The 24285-nt window shown below is 37.2% G+C and overlaps 2 protein-coding genes across 2 annotated transcripts; both read left to right on the plus strand.

The window, feature by feature from the left end:
• Positions 1–17379: 17379 nt before the first annotated feature.
• On the plus strand, positions 17380–18234 carry LOC306772125 (syntaxin-11-like; the record flags this gene model as incomplete). Its single annotated transcript, XM_079261538.1, has 1 exon — positions 17380–18234. One exon carries the CDS (start codon positions 17380–17382, stop codon positions 18232–18234), a length of 855 nt encoding a protein of 284 aa, XP_079117664.1.
• Positions 18235–21469: 3235 nt separating this feature from the next.
• Positions 21470–22552, plus strand: stx11a (syntaxin 11a; the record flags this gene model as incomplete). The annotated part of the gene is made up of 1 exon (XM_079261643.1): positions 21470–22552. One exon carries the CDS (start codon positions 21470–21472, stop codon positions 22337–22339), a length of 870 nt encoding a protein of 289 aa, XP_079117769.1. The 3' UTR covers positions 22340–22552.
• Between the last annotated feature and the right edge of the window lie 1733 nt (positions 22553–24285).

The following is a 24285-nucleotide window of genomic DNA, read 5'->3' on the forward strand; positions in this document are numbered from 1 at the left end:
AGCTGTGGGTCCTTCACCTGGAGAAACCTCCTCTTTGCCCGGTTGTTGGTCTTGTACAGTTTGATCCGTTGTCTCTGCAGCCATCTTTTTCCCCATATCTACCAGTTCTTTCTCAGTTACCTCCTCGTCGCCGGGCTTCTTTTTCTTCCGAATACCAGAAAAGATTCCTGTTGTAAAGAACCTTTTAAACTGAGTTGCAAACTCTTTTCCATCTGAAAGTGAAGGGGATAGTGGAGATTCATCTTCAGGCATGGCATCTTGGTCAGCTTCCTCATTTTCAGGGGAAGTTGTTGATGTGTTTGCATCTTCAGGTGCAGCCTCATCCTCTTTGGTTTCTGCCATTTCCTCCTCGGCTTTCTCTGCAAAATCCTCAGACGGGACGTCTGTCAGAGTCTGATACGTTGTTGAATCATTGTCCAGAAGCTCTGGTGTTGTGTTAAGATCTGTGTTTTGTTCAGTGGCCTCAAATGTGATTTCATTCACATTGTCTTTGATGTTGTCTGGTTTGTCCGATTCCTCATCAGGTAAGTGTTTTTGTGTGTCGCTTTTGTCCGTAGAGCCTGTCTTTACTGTCAGCTTCAAACCTATGTTGCTGAAAAACTTCCTAAAACCCTCATTGATGTCATTCTGGCTGGCCTCCATTTCAATCAATTCTGTTGGTTCTACTTTGTTGGCATCAGCTTCAACAGGCAGCTCCTCTTCCAACGGTGCCACCTCTTCTACTTCCAGCTGTTCTGAAGGATCGTCCTCTGGACAAAGAACTAAACCAAAGAAAGAAATTGATCATTATAACTCTGACTGTAAGAGCTGTGAAGAGCGACATCTAATCCAACAAACCATGTTTTTATTGTAACCAGGTTTACATAATCTGTCTAAGAGCAGTAATATACAAATATGTGTACCTACCCTCTGCAGCAATCTCATCTTCACAGTGACCATTAAACTCTGCAATAGAGCTGTCTGCTTTTCCATTGATCTCTGCGATCTGCCCATTGTTTTTGAGAGGCTGCGAGAAGGAAAACACACTGAGTGAAGACTGTACCTCTGCTCATGTGGTTCAAATACAGAAATCAGAGTGTCAGCAGTCACTTTTATTTGTTTACAAGTGAGATTCAAGCATTTGCAACAGCTTAAAAGAAAGTGATTTCCATTTGGTTTTCTTACTGCTTTCTGTGTCTTCCGTCTAGTTTTGTAAACAAACAATACAGTCCAGTCACTGATGGCCGCTTTGCAGCTAACAGTCCTAATTGCCCAAATCTCAAGTCCATGAGGCAGATTAGTATGAAGAGTCTGAGCATGGCTTGAAAACAACAAGAAACTCATGTCCAGTAACTAATGTGAGATGGCATTGCCGTGATTTGACGCTATATAAATAAAGTTGAATTGAAAAGTTGAATTGAATTGAAGTAAAGCTACTAAATAAGCAACTAGACAAACAGCTTAAGTCGGTTTCTGAAGCTTTCTATAGCTTGTTCCTATAGATGAAACTGTAAACCATGAGAGAGATTCCTCTCAAATGCAAACACGCCGATGATCTCCGAAAGTTCAAAGGGCTGTGATTATAATTAATTTTTCCAGTTTAAAGAAATGTATTGTCTCACATACACACATCTGACCTGCTCTGAGAGTTATAAACAGTCATGTCTTTGTTTCCGTTCATTTGGGGCCTAATTGCCACTGAATGTGCTGCTCTGAAATGTCCAGAAAATTAAAGAAAATATTTCAAGTTATGTAATAGCTTTGCAAACACACATGACACAGAAGACCCTCAATTATTCTCACAATTATACCAAAAAAAGAAAAGAAAAAGCAAAAGCAGATTGTTCCACTCAATTAAAGTTAATATGATGAAGCGGTGTGTGCTGCTTGAAAACTTCTGCCAGTAAAACCAGCTCTGACAGCAGCTCAGTGTTTTCCCATTATACTTCCCTTCATTATATGATCGTCCAAAGGCAAATATGTCTGCAAAGTATCTGGCATTAGCCACATTACTAGTTTATTCTGGAACAGGTCAGTGCTCTCTGCTTCACTTCCTGCTCAGTGTAACCTGGTAATGATGTACACAAATAATCAATGTTGCCTTTTGCTGATTGCAGCAAAGAAGACATTTTATCTCTCTTCCTGGACTCATGTTCCTCTGAGAATTAATGATCCTCTCCAGTAAATCCCTGTAACAGTGAAAACTGGCTCTTCAGAATACTTTCTCTCATTCAAAGGAAATCAGCAACAAAAGCTTAGTTTAAGGCTCATCGCTTATGACAATTAAAGCGGCAACAACTTTTTTTTTTTACTGTTTACATGTGTGTGACCTCATTTTCCACTTTCAAGGAGGAAGTAAATGTTGCCTCCAGGAACAACAACTATAATAAAAAATAAATAGTAAAAAAACTACTTAGGATACATGTCAGTGTCAGAGCAGGGATGGATGTGAGCAAGGACTTTACTTTTATTCTTAATGGACTAGCTGGCAAGCTGAGTCTGCACTGTCCTGACACCAGCAAAGCTCAGCTCTCAGCATCTTTCAAGCTCTCAGCAGCCATCAGCTGGTTTTGCTCGAGTCTTTACATATTTTCTGAGCAGATTATCTTGTTTAGAAAGTAAAATCATCGAGTTGTTGCGGGATAAATGACCACAAACACAAGAAATAGGACTGTTTTTCTTAATTCCGGGTGGAATAAAAGATGATACCTTGTCTTCAATGTGCTGCTCAGTTTGAACACCATCCACATTTGCGCTCTCCTCCTCAGCTGCTGCATCATTCTTGTCCTCCCGGTGCGCAGACTGAGTGTGTCCCATTATCGGAGCTGCAGAGCGTCAGTATCCGGATGGAGAGGTGCTGAAAGTGCTGAAAAATGTCCCCCAGAGGAAAAAAGAGACAGACACCCCAACGCAAACAAGCCAGTAACTCCCTTAGAGATAGCCAGCTCTCAAATGCTGCGGGCTGGATGTTGAGAAACTCCTTTTTTTTCTCCTCCAAACGCCTCCCAACAAGATCACATGAAGCCATATAAGCTGAGTCTGGCCCGGCCCGGCCCGGCCCGACCCTGCCCGCCTCTCGCTGCATCACAGCAGAGAAAGAGAGAGGGAGGGAGGGAAAAAACTGCAGAGAAAAACAACCTGAGCTCAGATGACTGAGGGAAACGTCCAAGAAAAAAGCGTGCAGCCTTGTGCATCTAGCGTACATTAGGTTTATAAAAGACCAGCAGTGATTCTTAAAATGGTTTGAAACATGTTTTCATAAAAAGAAGGTGTACTGCAAAGCCCTCCGTGACAGTGAAAGTTTGCAGATTATGTGGATTTTAGTAGTTAAACTCCTCCATTTCTTCCATCTCCCCCTAAATATGAAATGTTAAGAACTGATCTTTAAATCAGATCCTTCAACCTGAGAGAAATATTTACTCACTGAAATAGCTTGTATAGCTATGTATATATACGTATATATGTATATATATGTATTATATATATATATGTATGTAAATATATATATATATATATATATATATATATATATATATATATATATATATATATATATATATATATATATATATATATATATATCCATATATATATAAATATATATATATATATATATATACATATATACATATACATATATATATATGTATGTATATATATATATATATATATATATATATATACATATATGTATATATATATATATATATACATATATATATATATACATATATGTGTGTGTGTATATATATATATATATATATATATATATATATATATATATATATATATGTGTGTGTATGTATGTATGTATGTATGTATATATATATATATATATATATATATATATATATATATATATATATATATATATATATATATATATATATAAAACCCTTCTTTCCTTGTTTTTTATTCAGGTCTTCATTTTTTTGAGGGTCTGTTATCTCTCCAGGCAGCTCTGTCATGTCAGTGAAGACATGGTATCCAGTCATTGTCTGCATAATTCCATGGCCTGGTGAGTTGGTATGCCACCATGACATTATTTGACCTCACAGTGCAGGAATTGGCCACTGGACACAGCTATTATGTTATGTTTACCCAAGGTTTCAGCAGACTTTGTGTCAGACTCGTCTCTCGGTTGTTTTTCACTTATGAAGTTTAGTTTGTTTTTCAAAAATTCTGTTTTATGTCCTTGGACCCGTTTTGTTTAAGAGACACAACCAGGAATATTAAATTACAGATAAAACATCCCTAAAGATCACAAGATCATGCATGTCTTTTTGCCATAAGATCTTCTCCATAAATGGAAAATGTTGGAGGGTTAATAGAGAAACAGAAAGTCAGGAGGTCTTTTTTTACAAGTGGGACAAAGGGGACTGTGAGATCCAGCACAGGTTCACACTCAAAAATAGAGGTACCAGCTTGTACCTAAAAAGGTACAAATGCTTGTCGCTGGGGGTGTACTCTTTTGAGAGACATTTCTGTACCCTTCAGTTCTGGTCTATTTTTGTACCTTATCAAGTTCAACCTTACCATATCAAGTTATGTTTTTTATGTTTTTCACAGCATTAGGCCTGGTCCATGCCACTTTGCATTATCTTATCTTTAATCTAGAAATAATCTTCAAAAACTCAAAACACTGACATTGTGGGCTACAGCAAGTGTAAACCGGTTTTAACAATACATTTCTTTTGAGGCGACTTTTTAAAAATTAAAAATAAAATCATCAAATATCAGTTGTAATATGTGGGGGCATACTGATTGCTGAAGAAAAGCTGGTAAAAGTCCCAGTATGCACTATACGCTGTATAAAATAGTCCCGGGATGCAAAAGGATAGAATTTAAAAGTGCCGGTACTGCGTACTGCTGCATACTGGCCCACTTAAAGCACTGCTGCTAACAATAGTTTTTGTCATGACAAACATTTTTCAGTGCTGCAGGCACCCTTATGGTGAAAATGGTACAAATTTGTACTTTGTCACTTTGAACCCTTTTTCGTTCTCTGAAGGTGTGCTTCTGGTCTCTTAAAGACCAGTATTGTACTTTTGAGAGAACATTTCTTTAAAATGTACCTTTAGGTACAGAAATGTCCCTATCTTGTACCTCTATTTTTGACAGTGTTGGGTGTATTAAATTGCCTAACTGGTAGAGAAAAAGCAGAGCCAAATCTCTTGGTTCATTGAAATCCAGGTCCCTACACTGACTGGTGGCAATGAATTTTGGATAAAGACCAAAAGTTCAATCTTTCTAAATGCCATCAAGTTAGAAGTTCAGTCATTTGGGTGGAGCTCAGTAAAGATATAATACTCCTTCTCATTTAGTGGTGGTTCAAGCACCTAACCATTGGACCCTCCTTTTAGAGAATTCCATTAGGAGGAGCTGGAGGAAGCTGCTGGAGCCAGAGAGACCTTTTGTTATTGTGACCGAAATGATTGATTCACACTGGTTTCACAAAGTTGTGACTTGTGAAAATTTCATGGTTGATTTGATTTCAGAGCACATAAGAAAACTTGATGCATCAGGAGGCATCATGTGCGATACTCATGCACTTATTTCATCCAGAAATGTTGCAGCCAGTTCTTCCGTTATCTTAATTGATTGTCAGTGTCCAAGATATATTTGATTATTTGATAAAAAACTGTAATATGTGTAGAACTATTTCAAACAGCATGAAAGCCTATGGAAATTGTAAAAGATTCTCAAGCCAAGCGAGACGTTTGCTTGAAAATGGAAATCAACTGACTGGTCAAACCTTTGAGCCAAAGAGACTTAATATGATTTGTGGAGTAAACTGAGACGTGGGTAAAATATCATGATGGCAGGCGAACATAAAATAGTATGACAGAGCGTCTTTAACACAAGACATTCTGTCTAAAGTAGGAAAGGGCTGCTGGAAAGCTTTATCTTTTCATAATAAATCTTTCATGTTAAAATGCTTAAATGCTGAAATTAAATTTAAGCTAGCTGGCTCTTTAACCAGTCTTAGCTAGCTAAGCTAGGCTAACTAACTGCTGACAGGAGCTATATGTTTACTGCAAAGATGTAAGAGCAGTATCTATAATGTAATCTGTCAGCAAGTGAGGAGATAAGTTTTCTTCAGGAAAGCCTCCAGAAACGCTGCGCTTTCAGTGACCCATCATTTCTATATGAAAGCAACCGTGTTTTTTCTTGAATTGGCAGACTGCCTGTAGCCTTTAGCATGTCATGTTTACAAAGAGCATTTTGTTTAAGAAGCAAGTTGATGATTCAATCAAAATCTCTTAAGATTACATTTTCTCTTTTAATTCAAGTGCTTATTAAATGTTTTTCATACACACAGCTTGAGTATGTCAATCTCTGCACTCTGCAGCATCATTTTTATGCATTGTGGACCATTTTGTAACTTCTGCATGGTGTGAGATACTTAAAAGTTTTTATGTTTTCCAGTTTTTATCCAGGATCCAGACCAAAAGGTTATTGAGGCTTTTTCAGAAAGACTTGCCAGTCAAGATTACAGGTTTGTTTGGACTTTATGAAGGAAAAGTCTGCCCAGCATGATTTGGGTTTGTGTTTAGTGCAATTTTTCTACAAAATATCAGTCAAAATTAACACGTTTCAATTCATTGCAAATTTATTTACAAGTACACACCTTTAGTTTTAGGATACAAAACTAAAAAATAGAAAATTTAAAAAAAAAAAAAACAACAAAACAAAACTTTGTTTCAACTAATTCCTTAAGAAGAACAAGCTAAAGCAAAGTAATAATATCAAACCAGCTCACAAAAAGAAACTTACACAACTGTCTTTGCACACAAGAATAATAATTGTTCAGCATGAGCAAAGACTGAACTAACTTTTCTTCTTGAAAACAGGGTGTGAAAAAAAAATGAAGATGCACATTGATGAGTATAAAATCATTGAAAGCAATTTATTATTTTTTTCTTTAAGTGAAAGCAAAGACATACTTTACATTTAGTGGAAGTTTTTCTGATCCATCCGCAGACATTTTATCTTTTAAACACCACTTTGGTCATAAAACCCATCCATGAACCTTAGTCAATCTTTTATTGCTGATTGTAGAGCATTTCTAAGACAAAAACATCCAGCCATCTGATTTGTCCATGGGTATTTAAGTCTCTGAGGGATCTTATCATTCCTGTAACTTCGGTTGATGACTCAGGCCATTTGCGTAAGAGTATTAAAAGACACATACAGTGTTCTGGTAGTATTTTCTAAAGAATCCAACTAGGGAAATAAATAAAGGAGTTGTTTTTTTTTTTTATCAAGTTATTTATCATCTTCACCATAAGAAAGAACCTCATTTCCTCCCATTGCCCCTACCAGTGCATTTTTCAGTCTTGCAGGTAGAGTAGGTTACCCTATTTAGGGGGCAGACAAGAAAATCCTGGTCATGTAGTTATTGGGATAACAACTATATCTTGACCTTGAAAAGAAAAGAGGCACATCAGCAACACAAAACAAAATACAAAAAGTTTGTACCATAATTTTGGGCAGAGGGAGTTGATGTATTGACGCTTAGTCTTTACTTCATCAGGACCAGGTTGGATCTTGTCTTCACAGAAAATGAATAAAGATAATATTGTATTAATAGACTTAAAATTTATTTTCAAATATCCGTAAATAGTATCCGAAAGAAATCTGAATTCACTCCATAGGATTATAATAAAAAAAACTCATTATCTGTATTTGAGATGGTCAGAACTCAAAGAGTTTGCCAAGTCCAAAATGAATATCATCCAAATGTTGCAGATCAGCTTAAAAAATAAGCATTTGAGCTCCTCTCCTCATTTTAACACAAAGACTGTAAAAATATAATTTAAAAATAGATTTTGAATGGAAATATAGCCATTGCTATCTCTTTTGTAGGCCATGTTTTCATTTCTTTGTGGTCCATATTAAAAAAAAAAAAAGAAATGTCCAGAATTAGCATGAACTTTTAGGGGGGTTACTCAAAGCAGCATAATGCTGTACCTGGCATTGGTGTCATAAGGTTACTACAACCATCAGCAACGATTAAGTACTAGCTGATTTAATATTCCATCATTCATGTCTGTCTTTAATGAGATTAGATGTCACTCTGGCATGTCCCATTTTGTAGAGAAAATAACTTGATTCAACACAACAAAATGAATCTGCGAGGTTTTAAAGCCCCGTTTTATGTAACTTTATCCCCTTTAAATATCCTTTCTCTCGTACATCTTCAAACTGTCAAGCTAAAATATAAACAGCGTGACTCTTTATTTTAAGTTTATCACTTTATAAACTGTTTTTCACATCTATAATTATTATGCAAGTTTTGTCATTGACACTTATTTTTGCTCCACATTGAAGCCCCTCTGAGCAGCTAAAACTGGGGATGGGTGAACTTAAAACAAGAGCAACGCATCACCTGAGCTGAACAAAGTGAGAGCTTGGGAAATCAGGAAGAAACATCTCCAAACCCATGACAGGCATTCATGTTAATTTGACCAGATGCTCCAAGACACTGGTGCTATTATGTGAACCTCAGTGCAGAGTTAATAGGTTGAAATAATTAGAGTCACAACTTCGGATAACTGGAAACAGCTGATGTTTTCTCCATCGATAACAGCAACCTAACTCCCGAGGCCTGATGTAACATAATGTAATAAAAAAGTAGGGGGGTCTCAGCGAGTCAGACTGCATGTGCATGCATGTCATCTTTTTGTAAATGGACATCTAAGAGTCTCAAATCTGAGCATGTGGGTGAAATTCAGATCTAATCAGAGAGTCTTTTCCTCTGCTTTACCACAATTTCTCGCCATGTGTAGGAAATTGGATTTGAAAGCATGAATGTCAGCAAAGTTTTGAAATTGTCACAGTTGTACTGCATAAGTCAGAAATTGCATAAAATGTCATTAACTGTACATTGACTCGCACTGCTGACATTGTTGTAGTATAGTTTAACAAAAATACACAAAGCATGAGATGTTGGTTTGACATCGCTACATAGAGACATTAGTTTAGGTCACACAGGGTTTGTTGGCCTGAACATTTAACTCAGATATTCTCTCAATATTCAAGATGATTAGTTGGCTGATTTTTCTCACTTAAATGTTTTTGTAAGATTGTAAGACAGCAGAGTTACCAGACCACAAGGTTAAAAGTGCATTTGTTTTAGAGAAACTTTGCTCATCTGACCCATGTTAGTGGATCACTGATTATGTAATTGTGTATTTTGTGTAATAAAGAGGTAAAAACATTCCTCACAAAAAAAAAAGATGAGCAAATAAATCTGGCATGGTGACACTGTGAACTGAGGTTATGAGCTCAATTCAAACTTCTAAATGCATCGATTAGACTGATGTCCTTCAGATTAGCAGATTAACAGCATATAATGAAAAATACATTTTTGTTTTGTTCTCTGTAAACTACCCCAGTGTCGCTTCAGCTGTAGATGAACATGTGATAAGCTGTGAGAGGAGTTTACTGATTTCTGCTGATCACATGCAGACATCCTGCTGATCAAGGAAGTATACATGTGAAACTGAGGTTATTGATTAAGATGGAAGATAAAAAATCTGAACCAGCTGACTGAGAAGTGGAAACATGGTTTAATTCACAGCTTTTCACTTGTTTGTCGAGCTGAGTTTAGAGCCGGAAATCCAATGAATTACTACAACGTAGAAAAAAAACAAGGCAGATTTTAAATAACGCTCCCACTTTCTATACGCAGCAAAAATGAAATATTTAAATTTAAAGAAAAAACAAATCTAGAAAATTCCATCTTCCCTTCTCATTTAAAATTGAATGTTTATATGACACACCATGGGGTTTTGGAAATATTTACTTTCTTAATATTTCAGTAGATTTTGCACTGCAAGTAGTGGAAAATTCAATTCATTTTATTTATGCAGTAACAAATCAACTCAGGACACTTTACAGTGAAAACAAACAGCCTAATTAGGTACACCTCGGTTTAATCCAATTATAACCTATCAGCAAAAGGGCAAGACGGGGACACAAGGAGCCACCATTACAAGAAAAAAGAAACAATTACTAAACTGCAAAGGAAAATCACAGCAAGAATGTATTATTATATAATTATTGTTGTATTTATATATATATATATATATATATATATATATATATATATATATATATATATATATATATATATATATATATATATATATATATATATATATGCATATATGCATATATGCATATAAGACACAGTGAAGAGACTTTCTCTAGTACTCCATGTCTATAGCAGCGTAATTAAAGGGATGGTTGAGGGTCACGCAGTCAAGCCCAGAGTATAAAGTTGATCAGAAAGGACAATTTTAAGCTTTGTTTTGGACATTTCACTGGACATACAAAGTGCATGCCAGTCCATGAAATTGTAGAACCACACCAAGTTCTCTACACCCGTCATTAAAGACCAGGCTACACCCCAGCTATTTTACTGAGATTGTTTTTCAGCATAAAATTTGAAGAAAAAAAAAACCAAACAAACTGTTACTATTGATCACTGGCTACTATTTAACTTCTGTTATTTTAGAAATATGAATGTTTTAAAATCTTGTAACATTCTCCAATATAATTATAATACTCTTTGCTGTGGTGGAAAATTATTATGGCACTCCATCTAAGTATTTTAACAAGTGCCATAAAGGGTTAATACTGAGGTGGTACCTACCTTGAAAACCCGACCCAGAAACACTTTCTACTATAAAATGAGAAACAATGCTAAAGGTTTTCTTTCCTATTCTGCTTTTGGAAGCTCTTATAATGAGTAAATCTGGCACTGAGAGCAAAATGCTCTCTAGGGTCAAACAGTACAATGAGGTCTTTAAGACATCTTACCACAGATTAATATTAAACATACAGGATATGCTTTGAATATGCATTAGACAAGCAGAAAGACAGTTTTTGTCACTGCCATCTGGATAAAATAAATACTCCAGCAGAGTAAAGCTGCCTCAGCAATATCTTAGCAATGTCTAACTCCGATAAGATGTGCAGAGAATGGTACTTGCAAATGTAGGTTTTAGGATATTTTTCTGCTCCAGCTGCAGGTAGAACTCATTTCAAGCCTGTATGGTTTTTATTTTTTGCTCCATAGAATCTGAAAGCTCCCATCTCTTTGATTTGTTTTTAATTGAGATGCTTGTACAACTTTACTCGTGTCCTTCTGTGACTGTTTAAATTCACTTTACCTTCCTTAATGTGTCTTGGTCAAGGATAGCAGGAGCCTGTCCTGGTGTTAGGGTGAGAGGTGGTGAGCACTGCAGACAGTTCTAATTGAATTTATTAGACAGGATTAAGAAGACAGATGCCTGTCTATAGGTTGTACAATTAGCAGTGTGTGTGATAGTACATCAAGTCTTATAAGGGAGGAAAGTATACATGGATCTGCAGGATGGAAACATGTCAAAGCATAACTGTTCTTTGCTTTTTGATAAACACTTAGCCATCACTTTAAACCAGCGTTTCTCAATTCCGGTCCTCAGACTCCCCCTGCCCTGCATGTTTCATAGTCAGCCCTACTTTAACACACCTGAATGAAATAAAGGCTTGTTAACAGGCTGCAAAGAATTTGATGAGGAAGTTCAATAATCTGATTCAGGTGCTTTGGGTGAGGATCATATCCAAAATAGGCAGGGCAGGGGGGGCTGAGGACCGGAATAGACACTGCTTTAAACCCACAGAGCCCAATATGGTATATTTGATACTTACAGTTTTTGGGACATTTTGTATGTCTTCATGGTAAAAACTTTGCTTAAAATCCTGTTGAACAAAATCTGATACTTCTCTTCTTCCCTTCTGACAGATACCAGGAAGCCGATGATAACACTGTAGTAATTTTGACATATCTTGTGGTAATAAATGGATAATAATTTCCCCAAAAAACATTTTGTGAGAAGACAAAATAAATTTCTCACCACGATTTCATGGGTCGGGTCTTAAAAGGTTAATATGTTGCTTTAGGCTCAGACTTCTGAGGGGATGTCTCATGATGCATGGAGCACTTCCCTGCAAATAACTGACCTTCAGTGGTTTAGCCTGGTTTAGCCTGGTTTAGCCCGGCTAAATTGGATGATTTTTTTTTCTTTTTCCACTGTCCCCAGCTGTCCCATGCATGCTCAGGATGGTGGATAGAACCAAACATAGGATTCAATTCAATCATCTTCATTTAGCAGACAGTCATTTTCATTTATTGTCTGTTTCAGGTATTGTAAGTTGGACCAAAGCGGCTCAAATAATGGATTTGTTTTAACTGGATTACAGCTGAACCACATTGAATTGGACAGTGTCTGTAAAAAGTGTCCTGCAATGACTTGGTTGTGAATATGTGACATACAAATGAAGTTGAATTGAATTTAATTGAAACACAGAAAAGATGTGAGAGCTTTACTGCAGACTTTAGTGTTCCCTCCAGGCTTCCATCATTCTCCACAACATCAACAGATTTCCTTGATCTTGATGACCTGCCGCAAAAATTCCTCTCTGAGAAATCAGGGCTGAAGAAAGACAACCATTGTTGTAGAACTTTGCTAATAAGACTTCAATGGTCAAGCTGCCAGACGGAAAGCATCACCTGACAGCCTGATGGGACTTTGCCAACGGTCAGCTGAATTACTCTCAGACCATGAGGAGCCATATTGATCTGAAACCCTGCCTTTTTTTTCCTTCTAGTTTTTTCCCAATTCAAGTCTAATATCATAACTCATTCCTAGAAATCAAACAGACAGATAAAGCTGCTGTTTTGTTTTTGTTTTTTTTCAGCGATTGCATTAGAATGAGTGGACAACATCTCCGTCTGAAATGCAGTAAATCTTAAACTGAAAGAAAATATGTTGAGAAAAAACATGTGCATTACTGAAGCTTTTTCTGACTGAGAGACTTTTTGTTGCCACCAAGTGGTTGGAGTTGGAAATTGCTTTCACTTATATAGATTCAGAGAGCCTGACTCCACACCTTTACAATGAATCCCTCCTCCAATGCACATGAAACAAATAGCGGCATTTTTTCATGCATGTCATTTAGCTCTGGCAACGACTCGCTCATTTGAGTCAGGTGTGTTGGAGATAAGAGAAACATCTAAAAGTGTCAGGATAGTAGTTCCCAAGGGATTTGACTTGAGAACTCCTGATGGAGATGCTTTAGTTCTTATGTTTCCTGACTTTAAATATGAACTACTTTGACTGAGCTCTTAGGCTTTGTTTATGTCCATGAAGGAGTAATAAGTGAGTAATAAATATTTAATTTTATTCCTTTCTCCTGTGGCAACATGACATGAGAAGAAAGAGAAAGATCACTGCTCCGGTTTTTTTTCTTGACAAACTTCAGCTTCAGAAGTTTTCATTCATGCTCTTCTTATTTCTTGAGAAAGGGGCCGTCACACACTGGAGTTGTGTGCGCTTAGTAATATGAAAATCCCCTTTGAGAAGCAAAGCGTGATTCATACTTTGGAGGCTGATGGAAATTATAATCATATATAAACCACTGCTGGTGCTGCTGCTGGAAATTATGGCATCGCACATCCGCCCACAAATCCACTGAACCCTTCATGTTCTTGTCCAAAGGCAGTTCAGCTTCTCTGTCTGGTTGCTTCACCGATAATCTCTTAGCAGTCAGGAGCAGCATAAAAACAAACCTTTGTACAGATTAGGTTTCAATGAAAGGAGAAGTTGGGGAGATAAACATATAACCTGACTTCTGAAAGACCTCATGACTTTTCATCATAACTGATAACTTTGGTCCCACCCCCTGTAGGAGATAACATATCTGACATGCTTTCTCTTTATTCTTGTAATGCTGCTAGTCTTCAGTGTCGGAAGCAAATTTATTTCTTGACCTCTCAGGAACAATTACAATCCCAAATATGTTGTCAAATGAGTTTAATCAGCTTTTTGTTAACTCTGTTGATGAGGTGACTGCCATGTTAACTCCAGTTGATCTCACTGCAAAGATACTGACCCTGCCTGTTAATAACACAGAGCTGGATGCTAACATCATCAGTTCACTTTACAACTCTAAAGCCAAGAATGTTGTTGGGCTTGCTATAAACTTTTTGTAATAAAGAGTCATTAGTTTGTTGAGAAACGTGTGTGCTTAATTTGTTTTTTTAAGAATAATGTTTCATCCCAGTGTTCAGTGTTTCCAGCTCAGGAAATTTGGGATTCAGATCATTTCTAATGTAGAAACAGTTTTAAAATCTTAACCCTGCATTGTTTGTACATAACAATGTCTGTATTAAATACAGTCTTTTACCTCTACATACATAGGAAATTATACTTTTTTATTTATTAGAAATATTTTTAATTTATTTGACACATTGATTTATTTTAATGTATTCTATATAAATTTTATCAAACAATATATGATCATAATTATAAGATGTAAATATTCTACAAAATACCGCTGTATTATTTTGTTTTCCTATTTATCACAAAAGCAAACTTGTATAATGATTGTATGCATAATTATTGAATGCATTTCGGTTCAGTTTATAGATTTATTTATTCTTCAGTGAGTGGTAATGTATTGCATGACTTGCTAACATCCATTGAAGTGTTTGTTTTTTTTAAACAAATATACCATCATCATTCATGAATATGCAAGAAAAAGATGATAAATGTGTGTGCACTATACCAACCACCGCTACGCATGAAAGGGTTAATGTCATCATTTATGCATTATTGTTTTATTGTACTAACATTTTATTGTTGTATTGATGCAAATGAGCTTGTTAACAATAATCATGCTTACATCTGTTCCTTATTAATGTTCATTAAAATTGAATGTACATCAATTCAACTAAATAAATAAAATGTTTGTTACATTATTTTGACATAGAAGTAAAACAACACCAAAATGTATCTTTTTTTTTATTCATTACTTCATTAATTATCAAGTTAAGTATTATTCAGTAATTATCATTTATCATTAAGTCTCATTAACTTACAGCTGGTCTGAAAATATAGAAGAATGGAAACACACATGTATCGTCTCCTTCAGAGTCAATCCTTGAAAGGTTTGGCTTCAGCTGAGTGCACGTCACCCTCTGCCTCCATGTGACACAAAAGGAATGCAGAAAGGTTTGTTTCCAAGAGTTTTCCGCTTAAACAGGTGGATAACTGATGAAGGTTAACATTTTTTAAAAGTCTTCCACTGCTGCCACTCATCGGACTTGACTCTCATTTTCACGGTCAGGTTTGACTACAGAGGACAAAGAAACATCTGTGAGCCCTCTACAGAAAACTGACAAGTATACAAGTAAGGCGTGAGAATGATGTCATGACAGCTATTCATGTTTTTTAGGTTTCACCTAAATGATGTCTACCGTAAAGATTAGAGAGACTCAACTCAGGTCCTTTTTGTACTTGTAGGAAAATATGGTAGGAAAATGTAGGAAAATAATGAAAATGTGTCTTATTTAAACAGACTTCCTGGTGTCATCAGGTCATGCCAGCCTTTCATGCGGCAACTCAGTGTACAGATTCTGTACCTTCCTTCTGCTTTTCTTGGATTTCTCTTAAATCCTTTTACTTTCATATATATATATATATATATATATATATATATATATATATATATATATATATATATATATATATATATATATATATATATATATATATACGAACACTCAAATGAAGACGGAAAGCTTGTGAGTGAGCACTGTGTGAACACAGCGTCTGAAGTATCAAATCATCTTAGATGAATGTTTTTGATATCCTGGGACATTTTTTTAAGACTGACCAAACAAGTTCCTGAGTGAATAAGTACAAATATATATATATATATATATATATATATATATATATATATATATATATATATATATATATATATATATATATATATATATATATATATATATATATATATATATATATATATATATATATATATATATTTGTACTTATTCACTCACATATATATATATATATATATATATATATATATATATATATATATATATATATATATATATATATATATATATATATATATATATACATATATATATATATATATATATATATATATATATATATATATATATATATTTGTACTTATTCACTCAGGAACTTGTTTGGTCAGTCTTAAAAAAATGTCCCAGGATATCAAAAACATTCATCTAAGATGATTTGATACTTCAGACGCTGTGTTCACACAGTGCTCACTCACAAGCTTTCCGTCTTCATTTGAGTGTTCGTGTGTGTGTAAAACTGTGTTTTGACTGATCTCAGACCTGCCTGTTGCACACATTATAAATTAAAAGCCTGTTTATTTATAACTAGTCTTTGTCCATCGATATGACATAGTTTTGCATATTTTTCTTCTCATAAAACCATAAATCTTCAGTAGAAGGTATAAAACTCAGATGCTTCATTCACCGTGCAACAGCTGGTTTCAATATTTCCATTTTTAACCCTTTACTCGTACAGGTAGTGCACCTGTCACATAGCAGGACATATGAAATTGTTATATCTGCTAAGATAAATACTTCAGTAAAATTCTTGGCACATTACTTTAATTCTTTTATATTTATCCAGCCCATATTTCTTTTTGTCTTGTGCTGTTACCCCTTTTCTTGTTTTTTTCTCTACTTGTTTGTGTCTAAATTCACCCACAGCTCACAGGATGCTTCGCTTTTCTGCTCTAAGTTATTATATTTCACAGATTAACCGGCAAATAATTATTGTTGACTCTGCTGTGCTCTCAAGCTGGATGAAGCATTTTGTTTTGATCTTTTTGGCTGCACTGACGTGTTAGCCCACACCCACTTATACTTATTAAGAAAAAAGGCTCTAATATTCAGCACCCTTATCACACACCCTTATAAAAAGTAACTTTGTCAGCATGTCTAAGATATGTTATATTATTATACATATATGATTAAGTGAAAGCAATTTTGATATTTTTGATATTTTGATGTTTTTTTTCCCGTTTCCTGTTATTTTCTGCAGGGCAGAATTTAGGGGAATTTATGCCTAACTATTAACGTATATTTAGTAATATTAGAACATTATCACAGGTTTGTTTTATTCTTGGCCCTAACTGTGACAGAGAGAGAAAAGTACACGGTGTAACACCATCTTCCACCCCTTCCTGCTTATAAGTGTTTTTGTACAAGCTTTAATCATGCAATATGACATTTCAAAGGAGACTGTAGTGCCAACAAACTTTTAGCAGCTCAATATTTTCCTTGCATACTGATGATTAATGCAGGGTTTGACACTTTTTTTTTTTTTTTTTTTTTTTGCTACCTCTTTCTGTCAACCTGAGATGTTTTCACTGCTTTTTATTCCAGTAATTTGCCAGAAAAAGTGGCTTTCGGCCCCTGGCAGGACTCTAAACTATGAATCACTGCTCTGTTTAACAAACTAAATAAATCATGCACTTCTCTTGTGTCCTTCAGACATGAGAGACAGACTGGACAACCTGCATCAGGTGCAGACTGACTCTGAGGGGTTTTGTACAGTAGAGCTAAGCACTCTATCAGAGCATGAAGCAGCCGCAGATCCTGACGAGGACCTGGATGGTGTCCTGAAGGAGGCCCAGCGCATCCGGCTGGAAATCCAGCAGATCCAGAATGACATCAGTGAACTGAAAGATGTGAACTACGAAGCTTTAAACCAATCCTCACACCCCACTGTGACAAAGAGGGACTCCAATGCAATTGGGGCAGACATTAAGCACAGAGCAGAAGCTGTGTTGCAGCAGCTGCACTTGATGAAAGATGTGAGCGGAGAGCTGGAGGCTAAACGCGGCACCTCTGACCCCACATCACGAATTGCTCGAACACAGTACCACTGTCTTAGCAATGCTCTGCGGGAGGTAATGTTCAGTTACAATGACACAGAGATGAGCCACAGGGAAGCTTGTAAACGGCAGATGAAGAGGCAGATGGAGGTGGTGGGCAGGGAGGTCAGCGAGGAAGAGCTGGAGGAGATGATGGGGGGCGAGGAGTTGTGCGTGTTCAGCATCCATGTGACGGGGAAAACTGCCCAATCCGCCCTCCTGCAGATCGAGAGCAGACACCAGGAGCTGCTGGAACTGGAGAAGAGAATTGGGGCTATCCAGGAGCTCTTCCTGGATGTCGCCATGCTGGTAGAAGAGCAGGGCACCACGATAGAAAGCATTGAGAAGAATGTCCAGAATGCAGAGGCGGTTATTCAAGATGGCATGGTCCAGCTGGAAAGAGCCACTGCTTCTGATAAAAACAATCCCTTCAAGAAGATGTTTTGTGGCTGTTTTCCATGTTATCACAACTAGATGTAACGAAGCTCACTGTGACTGGGAAATACTACATCATCACACTGGCTGCAAGGGAGGAAGAGCCCCAAGAGGGATGGACAGTTTACTGAGGTGAGACATCTGAGCGTGATGGAGAGAAGCAACGTGGGTCAAGAACATAAAATCAGAAATGAACTATAAAACTTAAAAGAACAAAGAGCTATATGTTTATAGTAACTGGAGCTTTTAGTCATGGAGTACACTTTGCACTTAGTTTAGCAGTAGCTGTCAGAAAGTGCTTTATAAATAAAGTTGGCTTGACGATACCATCATTTTCATTGTTTTTGAAGCTCACGAACCTTTAAAATCTTAGAAAAACATAAATGTTTCTATAGTTTATGAAAACTGGAATCTCTTTCTGATGCAAGTGACTAAACAATGTGATAAGTTATTAATCTGTATACATTTTTAATAAACATTATTTTCATTTGATGCCATTCCATCATGTTGCTGTCGCAGTTCAGAAGAAGTTTATATGAAAAATTCTACAATAAAGTTACACACAAGTTTCATTATGAATCAAACTCGTCAGTAATCTTCAACTCTGGTTCACACTTGCAAAAATAAAGTGCTGCTCATGGATCTCTCTTGATGATAATGATGTACAAGAGTCACGCAGGTCATTTTTCTGTCATGCGCAGTTAGTGTGGAGATCTCTGCACATGCGCAGTGAGGCTCTTCAAGACCACGACAGTAGGAATTTTAAAGCAAAATATTTTCATAAAGTAACTTTTTTTAAAAGATTTTTCTTTCATTTAAGTTTTTTGTTTGAAATAAACATGAGCAACTTCTGCTTCCGACCATGTTGAACGACACAGGCTAAATGTGTGTTTACACCCATACTTAGTGTACTATTTATAGTTATAACTATTTGTTTTCTTTGCTACAGAGCTCTGTGTTCCTTGTCAATATGTTCCTTTTTTTCGATTTTTTTTTTTTAAAAAGAAGTAAATCTTCCATTTTTAATTAATTTGATTTAATGTCACTCAGTGTTTGAGATTAATCTAAATGCATCTTTTGAATTACATGTGCATCTTGCCTGGTATCTTAAAAAAAAAAAAAACAATTTCCCCCCCAAAAAATCTAAATAATAATATGCAGTAAAACATTATTATCACTATTTTATTATCATTATTTTAATACAGTAGGTTGATGTGACTTATCATGCCTGTTATTCAAGTTCACATAATTTTCTGAAGTCTTAATAGCCATGTTTATTGTCGTGGTCGTGAAGACTTAAAGCTGTTTATCTCTGATCCTCAGCTGTTTCTAGGCAAAACCAGAAACTTTGTTTGTTTGTGTTTTTAAATGGAACAATATAAATACATTCCATCCAGACAAAGAACATACAGTAAAGTTGTAAACAGGTGCTGATTAGTGTCAGATGCTTTTGTGCGCAACTGCAAAGCGCGCGAGCTCACCTGCGCGCCCTGAAACTGGGTGGAAATGATGCAACGGCTGTTCTTCCTGGACTTAAACCAAAGATAAGTGTCATGCATGCAGAGGAAAAAGGCGTGATCTTCGGCATCTGTGCACTCTGCAGCGTGTCAGTGCAGCGTGTCACATCGAGACCTCCTAATGTAGATGACTACATGGCACATGTTGAAATCTATATTTGTAACCGAGAGAAAAAAGAGGAATTGGCTCTTTCTTTGATCGCCTCTTCTGCTTTAGAGAGCTGAACAGTAAAGCACCGCTGGAGGAAAACACAACGAGGTATGTGTGCTCTTTTCTATAATAATAAACAATCTGTTCATTTCTGAAGAGGTCCAGCTTGTTGTCAGTGTCTCCTTCTCTTGTCCTGCCTAAATGATGCTATCAGGTTTCTGCTGTTTTTAACATTTTTAAACTTAGTAAGAGCTTCGTCCCTTCATGTAGGAGAAAACTGAGTCTGAGACGAGCTGGAATGAATTTACAGCTTATGTGAAGGTGAGACCGTCTCAGCTGAGGAAGTAACTGACTGTTTCTAGTCTGTAAAACCTCAGAAAGACCATTGAAAATACATGAAACTAAAATACTGGAAACAATACAAAGCTTCCTGTAAAAGTGTTATACCTCATTAATAGCCATTAATACCACTACTACTACTATCAATGATAACAATGATAATAATAATAAGAAGAAGAAACAGTTGAAAAACAAATTTTAGAGCTGTATAAAAAGGTTTTAGCATTCTTGGTCACACTTTTTCTGACCGTGAGTAATGTAAGAAAACCTAAATGGGGGAAAGGTGGACAAAGTATATCTTTTTACATATATTTATATTTTAGGCAACATTGCTTTTTTTTTTTTTTTTTATCCATATTTGACCAAAAAACAGCTAAAGGAGCTAGAGCTACAGTTTAGGCCTCACAGCCAGTCCAAACTGCAGTAGACAAGCACCTGCATTGCTTCAAAATGTCTTTTTTTTAAAATAACATTTTGGAGTCTTTTGGTTCCTGTCTGGGGATTTATTTCATTCCTACATTGAATTTCCAGTGAAATTATTGCTGACTGACTCATCTGTTTATGTTCATGATGTTAGATGATGTTCAGGTCGGATCTAATATTTCAAAGCTTATTCCTTTTGGATCGAAAATCATTTATCTTGTAGAAACCATCCATATGATTTTCAGCTGTGTCACAGACTGTCATGTTTATTAATGAACTTGCTGGTGTTAAATTGGATCCACCTCTTCCCTCTTTGCTCTTTCTGCAACAACCCAAAAACACGATCAGGTCTAACCTAAACACATCCTTACTTTTGCTACCAAAACTTTAACACCTCTGCTTCACAGAAGTTTCACACTGAAATGTCTCTTTATAGCACTCTTTTTTGGCCATAGCTCTTGATTGTATTACATACTTAGGAAGCAGTAGTTAAAAAATGCTTTGCAACACAGCTGCTCATAGAGCTTCTTCTTCATTTTCACAAAATAATAATAATTAAAGAATATCATGTTCTGTTTAATCTATACTTTTTTGCAGAAAAACCCATCTTTTAATAGCAGAATCTTTCACCAGAGGTACCAAAACTTTTACATACTGTATGAGCTCAGACTTTAACACAATATATTTGTTTTATCTCAACAAAGGGTTACAAAGTGACTTAACTGACCTGCAAGATGATTTATAAGAGAAGGGTGCTCCAGCTGACATGTAGATGTTTTATTTAGGGATGGAACTAGTCATTTAAAGAGGTCGGTTAAAGCTCTTGACTCCTTTTGCAGGTGAAATGAAGGACCGACTGGGTGAGCTGCAGACCTTCATCTCCAAGCCTACAGAGGAGGAGCACAACCACAGCACTGAGGCTGAGGAGCATGTGGAGCAGCAGGAGGTCATGTTTCAGGGTGAGGATGTGATGGACGGCATCTACAAAGAGGCCCAAGCGATGAGGAAAGAGATGCTGTTGCTCAAAATGGATGTTAAGCGCCTGGGGAAGCAGAACACCAGGTTCCTCACGTCAGTCAGGCGGATCAGCAGCATCAAGCGGGACTCTAATGCGCTTGGTAGGGGCATCAAGGCTCGAGGAGAAGCCATTTACGCACGGCTGGAGAAGCTGGCGAAGTTGAGCAAGGAGCTGGAGGAGGAACACGGCTCTACGTCGGCCGTGGCTCGCATGGTGCGCTCACAGTATGCGTCTCTGACCAGCGCCTTCCATGAAGCCATGTCCGAGTACAACGAGGCTGAGATGGCCCAACGGGAGAACTGCAAGACGCGCATTCAGAGGCAAGCAGAGATCATGGGCAAGGAGGTGAGCAGGGAGCAGATAGACGAGATGATTGAGACGGGAAAGTGGAATGTCTTCTCTGATAATATCCTGCTGGAGGGGAGGACTGCCAGATCTGCTCTGAATGAGATCGAGAACAGGCACAAGGAGCTGCTGGAGCTGGAGAGCCGCATCAGAGACATCCACGAGCTCTTCTTTCAGATGGCTCAGCTGGTGGAACAGCAGGGCTGCATGCTGGACAACATAGAGGCCAATGTAGGCACAACTCAGGACTATGTTGCCAAGGCCTCGATGCAAATCAAGAAGGCTGTGAAATACAAGAAAAACAATCCGTGCAAGAAGCTGTTTTGCTGCTGCTTTCCTTGCTGCAAATGACACATAAATGTTCCTTTTATTTAAACGAGCTTCTATTTCAAAGATGCCTATCAGCTAAAATGGAGCACCAACTTCAGCTGTAGGCGGTGGTACTGTCCAAATTTCACACTATGCAATCGTCTTCTTCAATCTGCTGGTGTAAAAAGAAAGCACATTCATTTTAAACCACACGTTCATATGCAAATGCATACCGTGTGATACGGTTGTTACATTTCCTGATTGTTGTTTGAATAACATTTTCATGGCTGCTGTAAAGACATGCAATTTATTATTTAATGCAATACCCAGCTTTTGTGCTAATACTTTCAAACAGTAACTTTGACCATTTTACATGTAATACGATGTCAGTAAAGGGTGATTTCTTGTTTAATAACTGCCCTGGAGTTGCTAGTTTGGACAGCTTGAATGTAATTTAGCGTGAAACTGGAAATAAAAAACGGACCTGGTTCTCTGCAGACATTTCCTAACAGGTCTTTAGAAACAGCTTAAGGTCGGTAGTTGTGGTTTGCTGGGGGGGGGAAATATATTTGTACATGTTGCATAACTGCATGCAAGCCTGAATAATGTCAGAGCAGATCTGATCCAGTGCTGTTAGCTCACATGATAGAAAACTTTCAGGTCAACTAGTGTCTTCTTCAGCAAAACACACCTACGTAATACTGGAGGATTTTTCATGTTTGGGTGTCTGAATGAGTGTGTACGTGTTATCTCAGGAAGGTTCGGGGTCTTTCTGCATCTTGCCTTCCTGTTCATGTATAATAGTGAAATCTCCCATGTGTGGCAGCCCATCACCCACGGTGAGGGAAGTTCCAGATGTCAGCTGGTGATGTGAGGATGAGTCAGACCATCATACTGTGCTTTAGAGTCACCAGTGGGTGTTTTTTAGAATCAGCTGCCTCTGAGTTGCTTGCTGTTGCAATGAGTTTCGGGGCTGAAACGATTGCACTTCCTCAGCAGCAGTGTGTGGTTTGTGGGGGCATTTACAGGCAGCGTGACTGGCTTTGTTTTAAACGTTGCGCCATGACATTATTAAGCTAGGATAATCTGCTGTCCTCCCAGTTGTTCTGTTGTTTGTTTCTCCCAGAAACTCACCTGGATCAAGATGGCTGAGTGGTTAAGTTCTTCCTCTCACACAGCAATCCTTGCTATTTTAAACCCCACTCATTGCTGATATTTTGAAGTAGAGCTACTAGGTACATCTTTTGCTTAAAAAGTAATGGATATTATTGATACATTTATGCATTTCATGAGCAAGTCACAAACAATTTCCTTGAATAGAAAAATTCCTGCTTTTAAACTTGCAGGTTGCCTTTTGCATGGTAATGCAACCCAAAGACTGTAAAATTATAGAAGACCATCAATAAAGCTTTTAAGGTTTAGAAGCCTAGTTCAAATGTTAGCTGTACTACATATGTACTTAAATCACTGAGGAAGGTGGTTAGCTGGAGGTGTGGAGGCTGGAATCACTCTGTGATGATTTGGTGCCATCTAGTGGTAGGCGATGGAATTTCATTCATTCATTTTCTGAACTGCTTATTCCAATTCAGGGTCGTGGGGAAGCTGGAGCCTATGCCAGCTGGCTTTGGGCAACAGGCAGGGTACACCCTGGACAGCTCGCCAGTCCATTGCAGGGCCACACAGAGAGACGAACAACCACTCACACTCACACTCATTCCTATTTTCATCTTTAATTTAGAGTGGCCAATTAACCTATCATGCATGTCTTTGGATGGTGGGAGGAAGCTGGAGAGAACCCATGCATACACAGGGAGGACATGCAAACTCCACACAGAAAGGCCACAGACCAAACCCCTCCCCAGCCAAGGATTGAACTAGTGACCTTCTTGCTGTGAGGCCACAGTGCTAACCACTGTGTCACTGTGCCCGCAATGGAATTTATATTTTATACATCTTGTGACTTTTTCCCTGGAGCCCTAACGCTAGTT

This window comes from Telmatherina bonti (genome assembly GCF_933228915.1).
Source record: "Telmatherina bonti genome assembly, chromosome: 22".
NCBI classification, from domain to species: domain Eukaryota; kingdom Metazoa; phylum Chordata; class Actinopteri; order Atheriniformes; family Telmatherinidae; genus Telmatherina; species Telmatherina bonti.